At 48.4% G+C, this 15,275-nt stretch overlaps 1 protein-coding gene across 3 annotated transcripts in view; it reads right to left on the bottom strand.

Annotated features, from left to right (window-relative positions):
• LOC111141509 (HCK proto-oncogene, Src family tyrosine kinase) overlaps positions 1–15,275 on the bottom strand; it is a 39,867-nt gene that overhangs the window by 12,616 nt on the left and 11,976 nt on the right. The window contains exons 2-8 of one of the 3 annotated variants that reach the window (XM_022494113.1): positions 12,222–12,280; positions 11,288–11,405; positions 8,243–8,285; positions 7,778–7,880; positions 6,924–7,022; positions 3,671–3,774; positions 262–411 (exon numbers count right to left, since the gene is read on the bottom strand). In XM_022494113.1, coding sequence (XP_022349821.1) covers positions 262–411; positions 3,671–3,774; positions 6,924–7,022; positions 7,778–7,880; positions 8,243–8,285; positions 11,288–11,404 — 616 coding nt within the window. In that variant the 5' untranslated portion in view covers position 11,405; positions 12,222–12,280. The remainder of the gene's footprint in view (positions 1–261; positions 412–3,670; positions 3,775–6,923; positions 7,023–7,777; positions 7,881–8,242; positions 8,286–11,287; positions 11,406–12,221; positions 12,281–15,275) is intronic. The other 2 variants (XM_022494115.1, XM_022494114.1) reach the window with 2 other exon arrangements.

The raw sequence follows: 15,275 nt of genomic DNA on the forward strand, positions 1-15,275 counted from the left end.
AGACCTCCCTGCCCGGTCCACTGCCTGTGGCCAGGGTTCCAGTGGGTTACCACCAGCCGGGACACAAGCACCCGGCATGATGAGATGTATCTCGACCCTACTGCTCAACAGGCCTAAGACTTCTGGAGACTCCAAGCAGCTATGTGTCTGGGGAAGATCAGGAAGAGCTCAGCAGGCCTCAGAGTCCACAGCGCACCCCTCCCTAGGATTCCGGGGAGATGGGTCCACCCTGGTTGGGATGCGGCCCTGGGGAGGACTCACTCTTGTAGTGGGCCACCAGCTCCTGCAGGGTATTGAAGGTGCTCCGTGGGGAGATGTAGAAGCCCCCACTGTCCAGGGTCCGGATCTTGTAATGCTTCACCGTGTCCCTGTGCTGGGGGTCGTAGTCTCGCACAGACAGAGAATAGCTTCCTGCAAGGGCCAGCGAAAAACCCATCAGGAGCGGGACCTCAGGGCCCTGCCACCTCATGTTAGTGATGTGGGAAACGAGGCAGAAGAAAAATTATTAAATTTCCTTACTCACTGACAAGCCCTTGAAAAAGGCAGAGTGACATTCCTCTAGGGACTCAATTACCTCCACCTGGAGGCTTTGCTAAGGGCAAAGGGCAATTTTAGCCTGACTGACCCTTACCCTCAACCAGGATCCTGTAGTCTACTTTAACAATTGCTTTCGAAACTTCATCTCTAAACCCTCCAAGAGAGTGTTGACAATCATTCCCAAGCATATGGTCCACTGATATACATCTAAAGGGTCTCAGACAAAAGTTTTATTATTGGTAATGACTAATCTTTTCCCAACAATAGCTAGCCCTTCAAGGTCCTGGAAACCTTGCTTCCAAAATTCCTTAGAGATTTGCGCCATCCCTGACCCCCTCCCAACTTGCAAGCATGTAATGGACCACTCCTCACAGCCCCGGGACAGCAGCTCTTTCTGCCCAGGGATCCTGTCCCCGTGCTTTAATAAACCACCATTCTGCACCAAAGATGTCTGAAGAATTCTTTCTTGGTCGTCGGCTCCAGACCTCACACCACCGAACCTCACTTATATTCTAAGACTTCATGATTAGCACCCTGACACCCGCTCCCGGCACCCCTATAAGGCCACCGCCCCCACTGGGTGGGCACCGGGGCCGCGGAGTACAGGGGAAGAGTGGGTTGTAGGGTCCGGCCATCTGGGTGCTCGTCCAGCCTCCTCCATGTCCAGCTGTGAGACCCTGAACAAGTGATGCTGTCAACGCTCTGTGCCTCAGCCTCCTCATCTGTAAAATGGGGTTGGTCCTCATACCTCCGAACCTCATCTCATTGCCTGATGATGAAAAGAAGTAATGCTGGAAAGCACTCAGGATGTGAACCCTCAGCATATGTCGGCTCTCATCAGCATCTTCATTATCTCGATCTATCATCTACCGTCTGTCACAATAGCCAAGACATCACATCACACTGGTAAAGAGGTGACTCAGAAGCCAACAAAGAAAAAGATCCACAACAACAACACAATGCAGTCTGATTCTTGAAATGTAAACGTCAAAATATAAATGCCAACATTGGATGTCGTGGCAGGCTGAACATCCGCTCCCCCCCGAAGATGTCTGTGTCCTAATCACTGGCACCTGACTTTGTTAGCTTACGTGGTTAAAGGGACTTGGGGGGTGTGATCCCATGAAGGATCTGGACATGGGCAGATTATTGTGCGTTGCCCAGGTGGCCCCGATGGAATCACATGGTCCTTATAAGAGGAAGGTCAAAGTCAATCGTAGGATAGGTGAGGACAGAAACACAAGGTTGGACGGATGTGGAAAAGGGGCTATGAGCCAAGGAATACTGGTGGATTCTAGAAGCTGACAAAGGCAAGGAATCAGATTATTTCCTGAAGCCTCCAGAAGGAACCAGCCCTTCAGACACCTTGACTTGAGCCTGGTGAGACTGACTTCAGACTTCTGACCTCCAGAACTGTAGGATAACAAATTTACCTTGTCTAAGCTATGAAGTTTGTGGTCACTTGTGACAGGAGCATTTGGAACCTAATGCACGTGACATCACACAGACCGGAAACACGCAAGTCTTTCAGTCCCTGACCATGCTTCTGCGTTTGCAAGCTGGGCATCCTTGGGCATCCTTGGGCATCCTGTTAGCCTCCTGTCTCTTGGTCTGCTCTACGTGCGCCGTGAGCACTATGACATAGGATTTTGAGGAGGCTTGAATTGTTGCACACAAAAAACAGGTGACCAGATATCCCAGCCACTGTTCTAAGAATTTCATCCAAATAAACTGCGAGTGAATATGAATAATCATCCCAAAATGGATTGGAATTATATGAATATAAGGCATTATGTTATTCATTATAGTGAAGTCGGGGTTCTAGATAGCTATCATTTTACAGGCAAGCAGACTGAGGTCCAGGCAGGTGAACTAACTCACTTGCAGGCATGCAGCTGGGAAGTGGTGGAGTCTGGAGTCAAACCCAGGCGGCTGGCTCCGGGCCCCACTCTTTGTCACTCTGCCCAGCCAAGGTGAGGCTGGCTTGACTGGTACTAGATGGGTGTGGGGTAGAATCCAAGAAGCAGCAGGATAGGGTTCAAGGGACTCACGGGGTCAGTTTTATTAAGCTGGTTAAATTGGCCCCTAGGGTCCTCCAGTGGGGGGAGGGACCTGTGCAAGGGACCAGGCTCACCTTCCCGCCCTGCAGGACTGGGGTGGTTTCTTGATTCTCCTGCCTCTATCTGCAGGATGGTCCAGCTCAATCAATCCCCCCAGCTGTCCTGGGAGCAGCTGGATAGGAGAAGCCAGGAACTGTATGTCTTTGCCTTTTTTGGTCCTATTTCCCTTGCCCTGAGGCTTGAAGGGGGGTTGCTGGGTGGGAGGAAATAAAGTGTAAACACGCACTGGCCTGAAACAGTGATGGTGAGTGGCGTTAACCTGCCACATTCGGGCTTGACCAATTTGGACTCTAGGGGGAGAGCAAAAGGCCAGGCAGATGTCTTTGATGGATGTCCCCAAAACTGTTTGCTCAGGGTCCTGTGAGGTTACACTTTATATAATTTGCTTGCTGAATCTGCACCAAGCAGCTTTGAGACTAAACATATTAGTAAAGGTGCGCTCCACATGTGAAGCTGGAAATCACGAGCCTCCTTATTGACATCCATTCCTTTGGAAAAATTAGCCTCAACGGATGCCAGTTTGTTTTTGGGTACTGTTCTTCCTTCCTGGGTGACCACCCAGCAGAAAGCCCCCCTCACAGCACAGGAATTTCAGGAAGTTGTTCACCAACATCACAACTTCCAAAAAACAGCACAAATGCCAGTTTAAGCAGAGTCTCAGAGGAGGCTGTGTGGGGTTCTTCTTACTGCCTGGTCTACTCCTTCCTTATGGAAGGAGTGGGGAATCCGGTTTGTGGACAAGATATATTATGATGGGTATTTTAAGTAATACAAGCTAGTGAAGGTCAAGCTTCAACAGAATATTGTTTTTTGGGGTCCACAACCACTTGGGGACCCAACCAGAAACTACAAGGGCTGAGAAGACCTAAACAAGGCTCGAGCAAAGGGCAGGAGAAAACTTGGCAGTCTGGTGGGCTGAGTGAGTTGTTCAGCCCCCCTGGAGCATTGCAGTGACGCAGTCATGCCTGGGGTACCCCTGAAGGGTGGGGTAGGGTGGGGAGGGCTGGCGTCACCTTTGGTGGTCTCGCTGTCCCGGATCATGAAGGAGCCCAGTACATTGCCGGGGGCCAGGAGCTGGCGCTCTGCATCCTTCCGGCTGATGTCCTTGAAGAACCACCTGGTGGAGAGGGGCAGAAGTATTGTGTGAACTCGGGATAGGGGGTCCTGTCCTGCTCACACCGGGCACCAAGAGACCAAGCACCTGGCTTCCTGTAGCATCGATTTCCCCCACAAGATTCTTTTGGGGAAAAATAACCATTCTTTTGATATAAATACAGACATTTTACCAGGAGTGAATCCAGTTTGCTGAGGTGGAAACTTACACGGTTTGGAGGCTTTCTTTAAGAAAAATAATACCAAAAGAAAGATTTCCCCCAAAAAATGTAAAAAAAAAAACCCCACCCAACTTTTTTTAAAGATAAAGAATACAGCATTATTAATACAAAATGCCCATTGGTCATTCCAATGCCACCCAAGGTGAAGGATATGGTGGGGGATAGAAAAACTGACTGGTAAGATACAGAAGTCTTAACCAACTGTGGTTAAAATCTTGCTTTTGCCAATTTCACAGGCACACATGAGAGTCCTCCCAGGGTCTCAGAGGGTTCATATGAGTGGGGGCCTGAGCTTTGTAAACTTTACAGTGTATCCTCTTCTGTGTGTGCAAAGTCGAATATAAAGTTGACATGAATTTTTAAGCTAAAATGTGAGATTTCAATAATTTTATACTTGGACCTTTTCATTTTTCTCTCTGGCTGGTTGGGATATTGAGTAAAAAAGCCCAAGACACAGCAGCAGCGAAATCCATTCCTACCCTCAGCAGGGTGAGGAGTGGTTCGTGTGCTGTAATGGAAAATGTCCAAGACCCAAGATCAGCTGGCCTTGCACCCGCCACAAATCTGCTGTGTGACTTTGAGCAAGTCACTCTCCCCCTCTGGGCCTCTGTTTCCTCTGTATCAACTGGAGGAGAAAAGACAGCTAACATTCATCAAGTTCTTGTTATCCACCCAACAATTATACGGAATCATGGCCCTTATTATCCCCATTTTATAGAAGAGAAAACTGAGGAATGGAGAGAGCAAGTTACTTGACTGGTGTCATACAGCTGGGAAGTGGTAGAGGCAGGATTCAAGTCCAGGCCATTTAACTCTGGAACCCATGCTCTTCGTCACCATGGGACACCGCCCACCTGCCTTTTCTGCTTTCATCTGTGAACTGATCCGTGCCATGGTGAAATAGTCAAGCAATGTAACAGGGTACACAGTGAGAGCTGTCTCCCTGGCAATCCCACTCCTGGGAAGTTATCCCAGGGATCTTGCACAAGGAAGAAATGACAGATACACAAGGAGACTCACTATAGCCCAGGAATGGAAACGATTTCAAGGACCACGAAGAGGGGATGGTAGCATGTCTACATGATGGACACTGCACCTGTACAAGGAAGATGCAGGATGACGTGGGTAGTATCTGCCACTGGTGTAAAAGGGAGATATATGTATTTTCATACACAAGTATTAAGCATTGGAAGACTCATAAGAAACTGGCTTCTGGGGAGGGGAAAGTGGCTGGTTGGCGACAGTGTGGAAGGAAGACTTTTCACCCTTTATTCTATGTCCTTTCCCACCATTTGCATTTTGAAACATTCAAAGTATTGTCTCTTTCCAGGAGGGGGAAGAAGTAAGATTCTTCCCCCCCTCCCCCATACTTCCCAGTACACTGACTGCCCTCCCCAAAGGCACCCTCCACTGGTAGTTTCTTAATACAGATGCAAGAACGTGTGAGTGCGCTCGGCAAGCCCAATGTGTCTGTTTTGGTCAGTGGTTCTCAAGGTGAGTCCTGGGACCAGCAGCATCAGCCTCACCAGAGAACTTGTTAGAAATGCAAATTCTGAATCTGACAGTTGAGGAGCAGGGCCTAGAAACCAGCATTTTAACCAGCCTTCCAGATGAGGCTGATGCACTGAAGACTGAGATCCACCAATGAGGTCATCCCTTTTGTTCCCAAATGATACGTGTTTTCTGCATCCTGTCTTTTCCACATAGCAATTGTGTTGCCCTTGAGGATTCCCACCAGCCTGTGCCTCCTCTAAGGCTGCCGGGGGAGGTGGGGTGCAGGCAATCTGTGAGTGTTCAGATCCTGGAGTCTGGGAACAGAGCCCTGGATGCCCCAAGAGAAAGCCTAGAAGGATTAAGAAGGAACCACGCCCTGCCTGCAGCATGTAAGGGGTGTGCTGGGGGTGGGGTGGTCCAGGATAGTAGGCTCCGTGGTAGGAGAGGGGCGACTTCACACAGTTTCATGTGCACCAAGAAGGGCATGACTGAAGATGGGGAAAGCCCAAACATTTGAATTTCTAATAGGTCAGCATTTCAAACCGTCAATACCATCGAGCCAGAGGGAGGAGGCAGAAAAGAGAAAAACCACAATGACTTTTAACTTCTTGAATGGCTTGTTGTGAATGGGATCCGTCATTGCCCCGTGGCATAGCCATCGTTTCACTCACCCATCTCTCTCACCATTCTGGGAACATCACCAGGGAGGAGCCCTGAGTCACCTAGTGTCCCTGAAACAGGGCTGCTGGGCGTTTGGCAAATGTCTGTTGGATGTTGGGAAGGCTGCGTGAATGCCGTGTAACTGTTTATGTTTTCAGGGTCAAGCTAGATACAGAGAAGGACTTGCAGCCTAGCCCTCTGGGCTACAGGGAGATCTCTGAGGGCAGGGGTGTGCCTTATTGGTTCTTGAAGTCCCTGGTCTGGCACAGGGCTTGGTGATGTGCAGGCACACACTTACTGAATGACCCAAATGAGGGATGTCTGGCTAGGCGTGGGCTGGCTCACCTCCCAGAAGACCCTCTTTGGCATGACCATATACTTCAGTCAACAAATAAGCATTGAGCGCCTACTGCATGCCCGCCTGTGCTGAAGGTACCCTGGCAGACAGACAAGGTCCCTGTCCTCAAATGGTCCCATCTGGGGGGGGGGGGGAGGCAGGCAGGGAACGTGTGAGCAACCACAGAAACAAGATTGTTCTTGCTAGCGAGAAGTGTTCAGGTCTCCCTGAGTGACACAGTCCCAGAGGGGATCCGCCTTAGACAGGGTGGTGGAGAAAGGCCTCGTTGAGACGTGAAGGGTGAGAAGGAGACGGGCAAGGGCAGACCCCTAGGAAGACTGGGTCATGCGGGGGACACAGTGAGTGCACAAGGCCTGAGGCAGGAACAAACCGATTTTGCTCGTACTTCCTTCTGCAAGGCAGGAAAAGTGGAATACTTACTCCTCTGTCTCCAGAGAGTCAACGCGGGCAACAAAGTTGCTTGGGATGTAGCCTTCCTTCCGGGTGACCAGGGATCGAGCCTTCCACCACTCCCCAGACCTGAGGACAGGAGGGAGCAAAGGAGTCAGGAAGCAGAGGGAATCCCCCCGGTCTTGGGCTCCCCAGCCTTGGCCGAAAATAGCCCCACCCCAGGAAGCAGATAGGGTAAGGGGCAGGGTCACCATGGTCCCAGCCCCCAGCATGCACTCCATCACCAGGGTTGGGAGCTTCACAACAGTCCCCACTGTGCATCCAAGGGTCTAGAATCAAGCCCAGTACTTGCATTCACAGCCCACAGCCCTAGGTCTCTGGCCCCACTCTTCCCCTGGACTTGTAGCCGTCCATACTTAGGGTATGGGGCCCTGGGCCCATGGCAGACTCATTGTATGCCAAGAGCCACAGGGAGTGGTCTGACCAAGCATAACCACTCCCATTCTTGAGCCCTAGCACACAGGGACTCACTGACAGTGAAGACTCTAGGGGACTGGAGGTAGCAAACTCGAGAGACCAGAGATTTCTGAATGCAAAGGCACCTCAGCAGGGTCTAATCTTGATTATAGGAACCTGAGGAAGGCAGCCCTGAGAAAGCACTTTCACCGTTGTTGCCTGGATGTGGACTGCTAGCGAGTACACAAGCTCCTTTGTTGTGGCTCTCACCCAGGTTCACAGCAAACCCTCCCTCCTCTATTAGGATTCTTATCAGCCATTTACCCCCCTAGTATAAGATAGTCTATCGGGTCCTTTATTGAAACACAAAAGAGAGCATGATTGAGTATTGAAGGTAGCTGTGTCTTAGGAGTGGGACAGAGACTCACTCTTCCAGGACCACCATCTGATCTCCCTTCTGGAAACTGAGGTCTTCATGGTGAATGGCCTCGTAATCATATAGCGCGATCACAATGATGTCATCGGGACCTACTGGGAGAGGGACAAGCAGGATGGTAAGGCTTTATCTGAGCACCACCACAGCCCTGGGTGTTTCCCATCCCAACAATTGGCACCCAGCCCTGGAACCAGTGACATGTCTGTCTCATGGTATAAATAAGGATCATGCCACGTGGGGTGTGGTTCTAGAGTTTAAAGCTAAAGGTGTTTTGTTTGCATTTGTATACAGGGTAATAGAACAAAACAGCCTATACAAAGTACTTCGGGAGCAATTTAAAGGATTTGCAAGGGTGGTTGTGGCTGTGTGGGATTTTTGCCTTAAGCTCTGACTGAGCACCTAACCTAACCTGCTACATGACACAAGATGCCACCTCATACATTTGCCAAATACTTACCATCCGCAGACCCTGGTGGGATGTTGTTGCTGTTGTCAGGACGCTGCGAGGAGGAAATGGGAGAAGGGGATGAATCTGATAGCATGTGGGGAGCCACAGAAGGTCTGTGTCAAAAATGATACCCAAGAGTATCTCATCCCAGCCCTGTTTGTCATGGGAGGAGGACCTGAGAGGGCTGGGGACATAGGTGAGGTCACACAGCACATAAGGGGCACCACAAAGATCCAGGTCTCTTGGGTTGTGGCCATGGCCTTGGCCTTGGGCCTACTGGGGGACACTGGTTTATTCACTCCCTTGACATACGGTGAGGGGTTGGTCCAGATCGGTGTTTTCTGAGATATGTTTGAAGAAGCTGTAGGTCTACCAAGATGTCCCAGTATAAAGGCTCCATTCTGTATATGAAGGACCCTAAGTGTTCACCCAGAGGTGGACTGACATCTACACCCTGGCACCCTACACAGTCCTCGGGGGGGTGGACTTTTATTCCCAGCACAACTAGGCCTTAAAGATATACTGGTGAGTGAACAAAGCTAGTTCTTCAGAAGGAGAACCATGATTCATGTATAGAGAACACATACACATACGTCCTCAATACGTTCTGTGGACACAAACTGTATGTGTGTGGGTGTAAATACTTGGAAAAAGGTTTCAAGGGTCCACGCCAAACTGACAACAGTTGATGCCTCTGAAGAGGAGTGGGATATCTCTGGGGAGGGAAACATTGGTCAGGGCAACTGTAGCTTTCACTGTAATCTGTGACTTTTCTTTATAAGGGAATGTGTTTGTATGTCGCACACTTAAGTAAACTTGGAGAAACAGGTGTGGGGAACAATGAGAAGTATCTTTTTGGGGGGAGATCCACAAAGCCCATCAAGATTCATAAAGCTTTGAGGACTCCCACAGAGAAGGAGTCTGTTTTGGCCAGCGTTTTGTAAACTGGTTTGGCCTAGGAACCCTTTCTCTGAGGAACACTTACTAACTCATCACTGAATTAATGCCCTGCAGGAGAAGGACAAATGGCTGATAATAACATCCCTTAAATCTGATGCTCAGGAGACAACCAAAAACCAGTGGGAGAAGACTCTTTGCTTCCCATTGGTGCCAAGCCAGAGGGCCTCAGAGAACCTGGAGCTCTAGCCATAGAAAGGGCCCAGGGCCACACAGGTTAGGAGAGAGGACAGATGTAGGAGTGACTTAGGGTTTAAGATGTCAGTTCAGAACATCACTGGTGTGAAAAGCTCATATAATCTCAGGATCAGGATGTATTAATAGAGGTTAAGTGCAGAGGGAGGGAGGTGACTATTCCACTAACGCGCCCCCTCCCCACCCCGCCCCTTTCCCCAAATTAGCCCTGTTTGAGACATCATGCCTGGAGAAGGGCAAGCAGAATGGAGAGATGCCAGGAACCCATGTTGTGTGAAAGATGATTCGGAAGGAATGGGTGGGTTGGAATAATATGTTTGCTTTATTCTCTACTGGTTGTCATGGGGCAAAGGGAGAGGATGTATTTGGTGTGGGGCTGATGGGCAGGTTTGGGAACAAGGAGTCAGGGTATGAGACAACAGGCTTCCCTTCAATATGAGGCAGAATTTTCTAAGAGCCTGTTCCAGGAAGGAGAGTGCATCCCCGTCTCTGGAGGCAGCAAGCAGAGACCGTGCTTCCGTAGATGACCTCAGATAACAGCACAGACTCCAGGATTCCAGAGTAGAGAGCACCCAGCCTCGGGGTTAGAAAGACCTGGCTCTGCTGTCCCCAGCTGTGTGGCCCCTGGGAGGCATTTCACCTCTTTGAGTCTTTGTCACAGTGGCTTTAAAGTGGCACAACTCCTGCCTCACAACTTGTGGTGGGGACTAATATTGTAGAAGCCCCTCACCCCAGAGCCTAGAACACAGCAGGTGTTCCAAGAATGGGAAGATTATTACAGCTGTTCCTGCTGCTATAGTACCATCACCACCGCTCCCGGTTCTGGTACTGTTACGGTTAACAGCACAGTTACTGCTATAGCCACTCTTCTATCACTCCACCCCCCCATTTTTTTTATTATGTTATGTTAGTCACCATACAGTACATCATTAGTTTTCGGTGTAGTGTTCCACGATTCATTGTTTGCATCTAACACCCAGTGCTCCATGCAATCCGTGCCCTCCTTAATACTCATCACTGGGCTCACCCATCCCCCAACCCCCCCTCCCTTCTAAAACCCTTTGTTTGTTTCCCCGAGTCTTCTACCCCTCTCATGACTACAGGACTAGGGGCCCTACTGCCAGGGCACCTACGGCTCCCATTCTCACCACCAGTATTGCCCTGACTATAGTTCCTCATGAGCATTTGGCTTCCACCTCTGTTTCTCCTGCTTCAAACACTGGCACTTGGGAGACGGCCCAGGTTCGAATCCTGCCTCTACCCCTTGCTACCGGTACAGCCTTCGGCACATTATTAAGCTCTGTGTCTCACCCATGTAACAAAAATGGAGACCTAGGATTACTGTGAGGCTTTAAGGTGCTGATAACCGTACAGCATTTAGGACAGTGCATGGTTGGTCGTGGGCTCTGTATAAGCAGAGGAGAAGTAAGCGAATACCTCTACTAGGATGACCGCTTCTCTTACTTACTGCGTTGTCTGCGCTTGCCATCATACTCCTGCCGCTCTTGCTGCTATAATTGCTATTACGGTTGTCGCTACAGCACTAATACTGTCATTACTGTCACCACTTCAACTGCTGTTGTTACTCGTCAGGTCACTGACTATTCTCAGCGCTGCTCATGCTACTGCCCGGGCTTGGGGCCTCTGCCATGCCCACCAGGACCTGGTCCCTGGAGCCCGGGCAGAGGGGCCAAGGTGTGGGCAGCTGGATAAGGAGGAGTGACGTCACTGCCCCAGGTCCTTGGTGCAGATGTATTCCAGAGAGTCAAGGGACTGCTGGTAATGGGTCAGCTCCATGTCACCCCTGCTGACCGTTGGGAATACAGGAGGCTGTTAGGGCAATTTGGGACAGCATGGGGCAGTCCCTCAGGCTGCCGAACCCCCCTTTCTTCCCCCACTCACCCGCTTGCTTGTAGACGTGGGATCTGGCACATACACAGGGCTGTGTGGGTTGGTGCTGGGCTCGGTTTTTGAGACCTTGCCTCTGTCCTGGAGGAATTTGGACTTCATGCACCCCATCCTGCATCAGAGAGAAGGGAAGTGAGTCTGGTTGCCCCCAGCCCTACACAGGAGAGTCTTGGATGCTGGGTTCCAGGCCCCCTACCCTCAGGCTAGCTCCCTCTCCCCTATCCTGTCCCCGCACCCTTGCCAAGCCCACTCACTCTACCCTTGCCACCTCTGGGCTTCCCCATGTCCATGTCTACCACATACCCACACAGAATTGACAAGTTGTCATAGCCATGCTACCAAGGACCCTTGCAATGGGGAGTTTATTCAGAGAATAAATCATGAGGATCATCAAAATTCAACAGGCAGAGCCTTGGAGCAGAGTGGGTGGTAGGCACCATGGGTTCTGGGATCAGAAAACCTTGAGATCAGAAAACCTGGGATCAGAAAGTCTTGAGCTGACGCTTGGCCCCTCCGCCCCACCAACACCTCACTCATCACTCGCCCTGTTCCCCAGTCTCAGTTCCTCATCAGCAAAATGGGGATAATAATAATACAACATACTTGCAGGGTGCTGGAAGGATGAGAAAACATGTAGGCGGGGGAATACTTAGCACAGCGTGGGACTCAGAGCAAACAGTAAAGTGAAACTATACTATTACGATCTAATAAATTATCATTTTATATTAAACCACCAAGATGAGGTCACATAATATGGATCAAACAATCTAGCTAAATGGTAGCCAAGGCATCATCTTCCTTGTATCATTTTATAACTGCCTTATAATAGTTTCCTCCCTCCCTCCTCCTCTCTCTGTTTCCTTTTTCCTTCTTTCTCTCATGAGTTTATTTGGTCATTCATTCCTTTGTTTACTCAGCAAACACTTACTGAGCACTCTTCTACACCATGAATAAGATAAGCGAGTTCTTGCCGTTATGGAGCTCACCCTGGGGATGAATGGGAGACACAGACAATAAACAGGTAAACAAATACATAACGTGATAAATTTAGTGAAAAGTGTTGAGGACAACCATAAAGGATGTGACAGGAAACAATGGTGCAGGGCTTTTTTTTAGACAGGGTGATTGGGAAAGGCTTCTCTGAGGAGATGATGTCAGACCTGGGACCCAAATGGCACAAAGGAGCCAGTCATGAAACACAGTGAGGAACAGTGTTCCAGGCAGAGGGAACAGCAAGTGCAAAGGCCCTGAGGCTGGAATGTGCTCGGAGAGAATTTGGTACTGAAAGGAGGCCAGTGTGGCCGGAGGTCCCAGGCAGGCAAGAGGGGTGTAGTCTGGGACAAGGCTGCCACATCTTTTATAGCCAAGGGAGAATCTGGCTTTGATTCTGAAAGATGATGAGAAGCCACGGAAAGTTTTAAGCAGGAGAATGATGGGATTCATTTACATTTCAAATAATGGCTGCTGGGTGGAGTAGGGACTCTAGGAGGCAAGGCAGGGAACCCTGTCCACAGCAGAAGTCCTAGCATGAGATGATGGTGGCCTGGCCCGGACTTGAGAATTTGAGGGGATATTTTGGAGGTAAAGCTGATAGACATTGCCAATGGATTTATGAAATTTTAAGATATTTAAAGAAAACGTGTTTTTCAGATCAGAGTCAAAACTTAATTACAAAATGGCAGAAATGTTTTATTTCTTCTCTCAAAATGCTCACGTGTATTTGCTGAGACGAGCCCTAAGCAGCCATATGAGAGAGTAATTGTTTTTCTCAGCTCTGCACAACTGTAATTCTCCTTTAAAGCTTTTAGAACTCAGTTATACTTATCTTGTTAAAATAAACACATGTTTGTGGTCTAAGAAAAAAAATTCATATTCCTAAACTTAGGGGAGTTACTTTTTAAAAAAAGACTCTTTTTATTCACAAGGATGTTTTTGTCTGTCCTTGTGGGAATTGGTAACAATTTACCACTTGAAGACTTAAGCGGTTTCTGCTTCATTTGCCTGTTGTGAATAAAATAAGGAACTTCTTCAGGCTCCCAGGGTGCTGGATCATTAATTTGAAAAATTATCACAATTAATCACTGCTTTATAATGTACTTAGATGCCTTTAAAACACCTCTCTTTGACTTGTGATAAATGGGTATTATGGTTCTGGAAATAAGAGAGAATATTGTATGGTTCTGTATGGCATACAATCATATCACATTTCATATTTTTTTGATTATGTAAGAGTGTTCTGGGAAGAACACTGCTGTGTGATACAGAGCAGCTCCTTCTGCTTCTCTGAGCCCCTACGGAGTATCATTTATCCCAGCAATTTACATATTCAAGATGGCCACAAGGTCCTAAGCAACGGGACTCTGCAGTCTTCGTGTTGATGCATGAGTCAAGGCCACATCTGAGAAAGGATGGTGGACTTCTACCCCCCAGGGTGGTGGTGAGCATGGAATGAGTTGATAAATGTCAAGTTCCTGGCACACAGCAAACACTACAGAAATGTTAACCGTAACCAATTCTGTTTACTAGCAAACATGGACCTGCCCTGGAGGATAAAGCAAATGCAGATTGCCATTCCTCTGACCCACGAGCTTAGAGATACAGCAACAGCAAAATATTTTTATTTTATTTATTTTAAGCAGGGCTGGAGCTCAGTGCAGGGCTTGAACTCCCAACCCTGGGAGTAAGACTTGAGCTGAGATCAAGAGTCTGATGCTTAACTGACTGAGCCATCCAGGTGCCCCAAGAAATTGAATTTTGAAAATAGGGAGTTCCCATTAGTTCAACTTCTGCCCAATAAAATATGATGTTTAAAAAGTTAAATACTGGCAGGAGTCAAATTTGTATGAAATGTGACTATCCCCCTAAACCAGGAGAACTATCCCACTGCTTGACGTGACATGAGCTCAGACATGCTCATTTTTGTGACCACCAGACCCGGAAATGTAATGGGAGCCATGCATATAATTTAAAAATTCCTAGAGTCATATTTTTCCAGGTTAAAGGAAACAAGGGAATTAATTTAAAGATACATTTATCTTCCCTAACATGTCAAAAATTATTAACATGTGATCGATATAAAAACTATCAATGAGGGGTGCCCAGATGGCTCAGTCAATAGAGTGTGCAACTCTTGATCTTAGGGTCATGAGTTCAAGTCCCACACTGGGCCGAGAGCCTACTTAAAAATAAAAATTAAATAAATAAATACATAACAATTTTTTTAAAGTTAAAAAAATTATCAATGAGATACTTTATTTTTTAAAAGATTTTATTTATTTGACAGAGAGAGAGAGAGCACAAGTAGGCAGAGAGTCAGGCAGAGAAAGAGGGGAAGCAGGCTCCCTGCAGAGCAGAGAGCCCGATGCGGGGCTCAATCCCAGGACCCTGAGATCATGATCTGAGCCTATGGCAGAGGCTTAACCCACTGAGCCACCCAGGCACCCCTCAATGAGATACTTTATACTTGTATTTCGTACACTAAGTCTTTCAATCCCAGCGTGTATGTTACACGCTAACACATCTCCATTAGGACTTGCCATGTTTCAGGTGCTCAAGAACCACCTGTCAGGGCAGATACAGAACATTTCTATCATTAAGATTACAGCAGAGGCTGGTCCTGCTCATGTCTGTGTCCCTCAGTGCTTGGCTTAGTGGCTCCCTGGCACATAGTAGGAGCATAAATCACAATTAGTGAATAAATGCATGCCCAGAGCCTGTAATCAGTCCAAAGTGAAAGCATCAGTACATGCTTCCTGCTCCAGGGACTGGAGCTCTTGATCTTAGGGTCATGAGTTCAAGTCCCACATTGGGCCAAGAGCCTACTTAAAAATAAAAATTAAATAAATAAATACATAACAATTTTTTTGGGCCAAGAGCCTACTTAAAAATAAAAATTCAGGGGGGCGCCTGGGTGGCTCAGTGGATTAAAGCCTCTGCCTTCGGCTCAGGTCATGATCCCAGGGTCCTGGGATCGAGCCCCGCA

This window comes from Enhydra lutris, unplaced genomic scaffold, assembly GCF_002288905.1.
Source record: "Enhydra lutris kenyoni isolate GAN:26980312 unplaced genomic scaffold, ASM228890v2 scaffoldscaffold6, whole genome shotgun sequence".
NCBI classification, from domain to species: Eukaryota; Metazoa; Chordata; class Mammalia; order Carnivora; family Mustelidae; genus Enhydra; species Enhydra lutris.